Genomic DNA, 8,514 nt, shown 5'->3' on the forward strand with positions numbered 1-8,514 from the left:
ACAAAGTGACTGTTTAAGCAGCAATCTAATAAACAAATGAGTTGCAAGAGGGCAATTTTAAAATTAAAAACTTTGAACAATAAAGTTCAATTTGCTAAAGCATCTATTCAAATAGCAAAATGTTCATTGACTGCTGCAATGAGGTAGCGAACTTTTAAATTAATAATACAAGATGCAACTAAGGTGAACACAAATCTCCAAGGACACAAACTATTTACGTCTGTCAAATTTTGCTTTATTTAAATCAAGCACCACCATCTATTACAGTGGAATCAAGTTAGACTGTAATTAAACTTCATAATCTCGCCTTTGATTATTTGTTATGATGGACATGCCTGATCTTCCATCTATACAAGAATAGGAGTCCAAGTCCCAAAAGACAAGCCAACATTGGTGTAGCCAAGAGCACAATGCTTTGATTTTCTGCAAAAGAAAAAAACAATTCAGTCAGTGATTGTTCCACATACTTAAAATTGAAGGTTTGAACTACTGTTAAATGTAGGTTATCATTACAGGAAATAATAACACTGATGTACACAAGACAATGATAGAGAATCCTTGCAGACTAGACTTGATATTAACCAAACAGTGATTACATACAGATGTTCTTAGCCAAAGTTTTGGATTCTGGTTGCTTACTGAGTACTTGGTGGACCTGCTTTGATTACTTGACCAACACTAGTTCTTTTTTTCGACTGAAAAGACAATTGTAACAAAGTTTCTAACAGTTATGACCCAAAGAGATATCAGAAGTGGGAAAATTACCTGTGTGCCGTTTATGGCGAGATTGGATAGGCTGGCAGGTTGTATTACAGCAGTCACACAAGGAACTTTGTAATGGGGCATCCAAGAGCTTCCAACTAGAATTTAAAAAAATAAAGTGAATCTAGCAGAAATTAAATGTTAATGATTAGAATTCAGGGAGCTATTAAAGTGGATAATTAGCTCGAGGACAATAAACGACAAGTCTTTGGAGACACATCAGACTGCAAATGCTGAAGTCTTTGGAACTGACCAACTTACAGTCAACTACATGGAAGTTACATTCTCTTATTTATTAGATACTAATTTTATTGTATCTTCTAATTTATATGAAGATAGATGTGCATTGAATATTTTACTAAATTTTATTAAAAAATCATCTTTCTTAGGGTAATAATACAAACCAGAAATCTCTTTGTATATCATCTTTGCAAAGATCACAGAGATTTGTCCATGCATTGATCATTGCTTGGTTTTGTGTTTTCTTAATGATGTCTTTATTAGAATTCTCAACAATCATTCAATCACTTTATGGCTTCTGGTCACAAGTTAGTAGACTTAAATGAACTATTGTCATTCAATATTTACTGTTGGTGCAATCCAAATCACCTCATCTTTTACTTCATTTCAGTTACACACCGAGTTTTAAAAAATAAACTATTTGCAGGTCCTTTAGGAAATGGAAAATTTGGCCATTCTAGACTTTAGTTTTGAACCATCAGAATGGGGAGATTAACTTGTACAATATTGCAATAAATTAAAGAGTATACAGAAACTCCCTGTACAAGCACACAACTACACAAATGTCATAAAATTCAGTGTCATTTCATAGTTACATCTAATAACCAATGCACTAGTTAAAAGGAAAATTCAGGGAATACTTCTGTTTGCCAACTCTGGGGATGGGAAGCAATTCTGGTAACTACAAATGGCTTCAAATCATTGGTGCAGTCACAGGACAGTTGGTTGGGGTGGGGGGGGGGGGGGAAAGAAGTGGGAGGATGAAAAAGAATATGTGGAGAAGATGGTAATTTCATTAGTGTTACTCCAAAGTTAAAACTGCATTGGATTTAATGCAGGGTTTCAAGTTAAAGTTCAGGAGAGCAAGGTCCAGGTTTTGTTGAAAAATCTTACCTTTGGGTTTGCTGATCAAAAGAACATGCTTTGTGCAAGAGACCATCCCAACTGGGGTCCCACACAAAGGCACTGCAGTGTATAAAAATCTGAAAAATGCAAATGTTGCCCATCAATCCTTCCACCTTGATGTGCTTTCTGCTAACAGAGCTTACAGAAATAGACTTCACACATGGCTAATTTACAGTGAGATTTTAGAGTTAAATACTGTTAATCAAGGTAAAATACCAAAACAAACAAAGACCATCAACACAATTTTCACCCATTAAAGACTTACAAACCGTTAAAAAAAACACTCACATCAGCATCTTCTTGACTGATGAATTTAAATGCTTGAATAACAAATCGAAGGACCGACCCATCACTTCTGGGCAAGTACTTGGAATTTCCAGTTTTCCCATCAACAAGACATCTAAAGAACAGGAAGAGATTCAATCTACAATCCAGTCAACCACCAATTATCACTCTCCTTTCAGTCTTACCCATAATTGTTTATAATAGTATAGTTCTCTGGAGACTTTGCCAATGAGCGGGTTGGTGTGGCAATACATTCCTTCAGGTAGAGGCGAAGGGGTTGATGATATGTTGCAAGGACTGATGCTTCTAGGTTAATGGAAGCTCCCAGGAAGAACAGAGAATCTGGCCGTTCTGCAGTCCAGTCACCTACAGCAGATGTCATCATCATTAGTAATTCACTGCAAAGTATCAAAGGACAAACTGCTCCAGTGGACTAAATGAACAGCAACCTGGCCTCACCCCATCAGATTCTTTACCCAATACATCCATTTCTCTTTTGATTAAATGGTCTGACCCCAAATCACCAATATCTGTAGATGCTATTAATTTGCTAAAACAGGACATTAGAATTCCCAATGTTGAGAACTCAGCATGAAATTAACAAACAGCTGGATTCAAGGGGTTCAAGTACAAGAGTCCTTCAATAAGGAAAGTGGACATGAACACCTCATTGTGCAAAGACATGTCCTTACTCCAAGTGGTTCAGTGAAGGATAACTTTAATTGCAACCACAACTAATTCAAGTGTCATCTAGATGGTGAAGACTGGCATTTCTAGGCCATTGTTTTCTGTAGAGTCTTCACAAGAAGAAATCATTGATCAGGTTAAACATTACTCAGGTCTGCCCATCTTTCAAATTACAATGTTTAGTTTAGCCACAAAAACTGGCAGCAATTCCACTGGTGCTGGACCACGGAGAGCAGGGACGAAGGCACTTCACAGTCCGTTGGGCTCCTACTACACATCTCGACTGTCTTCAGCACCAAAGGAGCTGACGGTGGTTTATTTTAAACTCCTGCGACTGCATGATCCCAAGATGGCAGCAGCAGCCACAAGGTGTTGCAGACTCTGTTGACCTAGAGGATTGGAATAGGGCACCAGAAAATGGATGGACCACCATTATCCAGCATTTTGTTGAGAAGGAAAAGCCCAGGAGGCTACCCATAGGACAGTGACCACAGCAGCAGATAGGTGAGGGGCTCAGGGGAAGAACAGCTGTTTGTAACTGGAGGGGAGGAACCTTTGAAGGCTGGAGAATGGCTGAAGGGTTCCCAACGATCAGAGCTAAGACAGACAAGGACTTCCTTGGTTGCAGTTGGCATGGCAACAAAAGCAGACAACAGAAGTCAAGCCCCTTGTTGGTTCAAGCAGCTGATACATATTAATTGGTTATTTGGCCAGAGAAAACCACCCAATTAGAAACATGGAACCATTACAGACTTTACTGACAATAACCACACCAGCAGTGGGAGTATAAGACAGCTTTAATAAACTAATATGTACACTAAGAGGTCTTGTTTCTCTGCAAGACGAACCTGAAAGGCTAGACTGTAGCCCTGGACTGCTTTATATACAAGGTCACTGGGGTGACCCCTGGTGTAATGACATATCACCACAGACAACAGCTCATTTACACAGAGCAAGGGGAAGTGAAGGCATAGAACCAGGTCGCCCTATTTCAAAGTGCGTAACACAAACCACCTCACCATTAACCTGCAATATTCTTCAAAAACAATCCTCACCAGTCATCATCTTCATGGAGAAGATCAGGTTGCCATCTGCAGCCAGTGCCCCAGTAAGTGGAAGACTTGGCAGGAGGATTGGCCTCTCATTCCTGGGGAAAGAGTGGGCAGCGACTCATACAGAGGTTTCAGTGGCGTGAACAGACACTAAATATCGTTATCAAACATCAGGTGAAGACAGTTTTAACTTGGGAACATCACGCATTTAATCCCTTGGAGTTTGCAAACCATCTGGTGAGGTTTAACCAGACCAAACCCACACGCTCGTTTCTCATCCAGTCTTGTGGGCTATGGGTTGGCCACTCCACTGACAAGGGAGCCGGTGCCTGCAGTTCGGGGGAGTGTTCAGACCCTTACACTGGGTAGCGACATTCCAGACGGGCGTTGAGCTGCGGCGAGTCCATCCCAGGGGCAGAGCTTCCTCCAAACTTCAAGTAGTTCCAGAAAATCACCTCCTGATCAGTCACCTGAGGAGGGGGAAAGGGGTCATTAGCCAAGGGTCCATCCAGGAGCTGGGGCCGAGCGACAGCAGGAAGGGTCGCACCCACCAGCCGGCCTGCCCAGCAGTCCTGCAGCGCGTACTGGAAGAGGACAAGTCGGGGAGAGCTGAAGCCCGACGGAGGGCACTTTCCCAGCCGCAGAGCCGAAGCAGAAGCGCCAGCGCCCGGATCCATCGCCACCCACACGGTCATGGTGGAGTGACCGCAGGAGTAAGTGAGGGCAGGTGGAAGAGCTGAAAGAGAGGAACAGTGAGTCAGGGCTGGAGGCGAGAACAGGCGGCGACAGAGGCAGAAAGGTCCGGACCGACCTGCTGGCTGCTGCCCGGTCACCGCAGCCACCGCGAGCAGCAGGAACCTGGCCACCGCAGTCATCCTCCCGGAGAGCTGGGCCACTGGCCGCAGGGGGGGTCACCGGGCACTTATAACGCGCTCATTCCAGTGCCCGAGCGGGAGCAGCGCGGCTCCAATGGACTGGACCAATGAGAATCGGAGCAACTCATTGAGGGCTCGGCGTGGAAGGAGGAAGACGGGGCAACTCGCCCCGAGGAGCTCGTTGCCTCGATGAGGGGCCCCTGCGCTGTTGCCCATCGCCCCGCGTCGTGTTTCCTGGAGCAGAGATGAGCCAGATCATGGGAGCGCCAAAGGCCAGCGATCTGGAGTGAGAACATCAAGGGGAGACAGCGTGGAGGGGAAGAGAAATCTGAACCTTCCCCTCACCTTCAAACCACCTCCCCTTTAACCCTTGGCTGTGTCCTGAGATCTTAATTCGAACCACTGGCCTCCACTGATGTTAGTCAATTCATTGTATATTTGAGGTGTTAATTGTGGGCGGATTTATGCCATATCCTGGTCACTTCCCGGATCAACCTTGGGAGAATATTGTATTTTGTGGAGGAACGGGAAGCAAATTACTTCAAAGACAACTTAAATGTCTTTAGAGTTTAGAAACACACACAAGTCGTCTTTCAGATTAATTCTTCAGGAGCTTGTTATTGCAAAATATCATTGATTGAAAAACTACATTGCAAATCTACAAGCAAACACAAAGTGTGGAAACTGGAACTTCTGACAAACATTAATACTGTTCACAAGGCTCAGTGTGACCCATAATGTTACTATCAGAAATCACTTCATTAACGTGCTGGACACTGACCCCAACAGCTCAGTCACCTGGTGCATTGTGATGTCATAATCGCTGCCCAGAGTGTGCTTTGGAAGGGATGCTGGAGTCAGAGAGAAACCTCTGATGACGCCATTTCCCCATGGCTGCCCCGTCACGTGGCGATACAAGCGGGGCCAGTTCGTCATAAGGATGTGCACCGTCACACAACCCTCCCCCCCAGAACTGACTACACATCCTGTCACTTTGGCGGCCAGCCTCGGCGCTTGGGCGCAGCCGTCTGCACCGCCAGTGATAAGTCCTAATGAGCAGCCTATAAGCGGACCACAGTAAACAATTCTTCCCCGCCCCCCACATCTAAAGTAAATATCCCACCCGACTGCTGGAGAATCTTGTAAGGCCCTTCGAATGGGCTGTGCTGCTGGGCCCTCTGTGTACCTCTCCGGACAAACACAAATTGCGCCACATCCAGATCTTTCGTTCGATGGGATGGTCATGTGCTGTGGTGCCAATGGGGCGGCAGGGTTAGGTTGCCCAGTCGTTTACGGAGGTCTGCGAGCTGCTCACCTTCATTGTGCATGATCTCGGCTTCCAGGCTGAAGAATTCGCCTGGCAGGGAGAATGGCGCACCGTAAACCATTTCTGCTGATGAGACTTGCAGGTCCTCCTTGGGTGCCATCCGAATCCCAAGGAGAACCCAGGGCAAATCGTCCACCCAGTCAGGGCCAGAAAGTCTTACCATCAGAGTGGACTTAATGTGTTGGTGGAACCTCTCTGCCAACCCGTTAGACCATGGATGGTCGGCCGTGGTGTGGTGCAGTGTTACACCGAAATGCCTTGCCAGCTGCAACCATAGTGCAGAGGTAAATTGGGCACCTCTGTCGCTTGTGATGTGCGCAGGCATGCTGAAACGAGTGATCCACTGGCTGACCAGGACTCTAGCACACGTCTCCACTGATGCCTCACGGACTGGGATCACTTCCGGCCACCTGGTTGCTCTGTCCAATATGGTAAACAGGTACCGCGACTACCTGGACCCATGACATCCACGTGGATATGCTGGAACGTCTGCGTTGCTGAGTTGAAATGAGGAACACGGGCCTGTGTGTGCCTGTGGACTTCAGACGTCCAGCACCTGATGCAGTTGTGGGTTAGCACTGCCACCTCCTTCTTGAGGCCATGGCAGACGAATCGCTGTGCCACCATACACATGGTAGTTTTTACTGTGGGGCCGGTAAGATCATGGATAGGGCTGACAACCCTTGCCCTCCACTCTTCTGAAATCACCGGGCGCAGTGAGCCGGTGGAGATGTTGCAGAGCAGTGGCTGGGCGGAGTCAGGAAGCTTGATAACTTCGAGCTGGAGACTTGAGATGGCGGGCAGGAGAGCTTGAGTTTTGGCGTCATGCTGCTGGGCCTGTGCTAGTTGTGTGTAGTCGAGGCCGGGAGTTAGCATGCTGATGACCGGGTGGGAGAGCGCATCCGCAACCACATTGTCCTTGCCCGCCCTGTGCCAAATGTCTGCCATGAATTCGGACACGTAGGATAGGAGGCATTGTTGCCTGGCCGACCACAGGTCCTTGGCCATAGCCAGTGCTTGGGTGAAGGGCTTGTGATCGGTAAAAATGGTGAAAGTTCTGCCCTCCAAGAAGTATCAAAAGTGGCGGATGGCCAGGGACAGCGCAAGGAGCTCCCGGTCGAACACACTGTATTTAATTTCCTGTGGCCGCAACTGCTTACTGAAAAAGGCCAGCGGGTGCCGCTGCCCGTCCAGCCAATGTTCCAGTACTCCCCCAACTGCTGTGGCTGAAGCATCATCTGAGAGCGCCGTGTGTGCTTCTGGGTGCAGGTGTACCAACAAAATTGCCTCTGCGAGGGCTTGTTTCATTGCAGTGAAGGCCTCGTCCACCTCCTCTGACCAGGCCAGGGTCTTCTCTTTCATCATGATCAGTGCGAAAAGAGGGCGCATGATGAGGGTGGCGTTGGGGATGAATCTCTGGATAAAAATTTACCATTCCCATGAATTCCTGTAGGCCCTTGAGGGAGGAGGGTTTGAGAAAATGCTGGACAGCTGCCACTTTCTCTGGTGCCAGAGATGCCCCAGACACCTGGATGGTATGCCCCAGGAACTGCAGTGTCTGTTTTCCGAGCTGGCATTTGCCGAATTCTGCCAACCTGGCATTCAGGGTACAGAAATGGGCCTTGTGCTCTTTGTGGCTGTGGCTGGCTACCAGGATGTCAACTAGGTAGATAAAGACAAAGTCCAAATCACTACCCACTGTGCTCATGAGGCGCTGGAATGTCTGGGCATCATTCTTCAACCTGAACGGTATCTGCAGGAATTCAAACAAGCCAAAAGGGGTGATAATGGCAGTCTTTCCAATGCCATCTGGTGGTATCTGAGCACCAGATTGACTTTCAAAAAGAACCACGCGCCATGGAGGTTGGCCGCGAATTCCTGGATATGGGAGACCGGGTACCTGTCTGGAGTCGTGTAATTTAGGCGTTTGTAGTCTCCACAGGGCCTCCAACCCCCTGATGACCTCAGGACCATGTGCAGTGGCGCCGCCCAAGTGCTGTCTGACCACCGAACAATGCTCAGCTCTTGGAGAATTCCTCCTTTGCCTGTTTTAGCTTGTTTGGTGGCAGCTGCCTAGTTTTGGTGTGCAGCGGGGCTGCCTTATGTGGAGATCTGATGGAAAACTCCATGCTGGGGGGAGGCAACGTTGAAGCATTGCTCCAGGATGGCAGGGAACTCACTGAGGATCTTGGCGAACACGTCTGTGGTGGGGGCTACCATAGCGATTTTGGGTCTGTCATCGTCCACCGTGCTCAGGCGCACAGAGCCAAAGGTGTGGGCATTGTGGAGCCTCCTGCAGACCGTGAGCCTTTAGGAAGTCAGCCCGTCCAAGTGAACTTTTCATCTTGATCTGTATTTGTGCCCTACGGGTGACTTATGT

The 8,514-nt window shown here is 47.2% G+C and overlaps 1 protein-coding gene across 6 annotated transcripts; it reads right to left on the reverse strand.

Moving 5' to 3' along the window:
* Positions 1 to 213: 213 nt before the first annotated feature.
* LOC138761390 (zona pellucida sperm-binding protein 3-like) lies at positions 214 to 6,086 on the reverse strand. 6 transcript variants are annotated; one of them, XM_069933414.1, is made up of 9 exons: positions 5,153 to 5,580; positions 4,484 to 4,668; positions 4,293 to 4,402; positions 3,936 to 4,027; positions 2,379 to 2,559; positions 2,197 to 2,308; positions 1,897 to 1,985; positions 766 to 860; positions 214 to 423 (listed from the first exon to the last, which is right to left on the reverse strand). In XM_069933414.1, the coding sequence occupies exons 2-9, from the start codon at positions 4,625 to 4,627 to the stop codon at positions 314 to 316; spliced, it is 933 nt and encodes a 310-aa protein (XP_069789515.1). In that variant the 5' UTR covers positions 4,628 to 4,668; positions 5,153 to 5,580; the 3' UTR covers positions 214 to 313. The 6 variants fall into 6 exon arrangements, 5 of the variants coding, with proteins under 5 accessions (XP_069789515.1, XP_069789513.1, XP_069789511.1 ...); XM_069933412.1 differs by lacking the exon at positions 5,153 to 5,580 and adding an exon at positions 4,744 to 5,137; XM_069933410.1 differs by lacking the exons at positions 4,484 to 4,668; positions 5,153 to 5,580 and adding an exon at positions 5,606 to 6,077.
* Positions 6,087 to 8,514: the final 2,428 nt, after the last annotated feature.

The sequence above is a fragment of the Narcine bancroftii genome, chromosome 4 (genome assembly GCF_036971445.1).
Source record: "Narcine bancroftii isolate sNarBan1 chromosome 4, sNarBan1.hap1, whole genome shotgun sequence".
Classification (NCBI taxonomy): Eukaryota; Metazoa; Chordata; class Chondrichthyes; order Torpediniformes; family Narcinidae; genus Narcine; species Narcine bancroftii.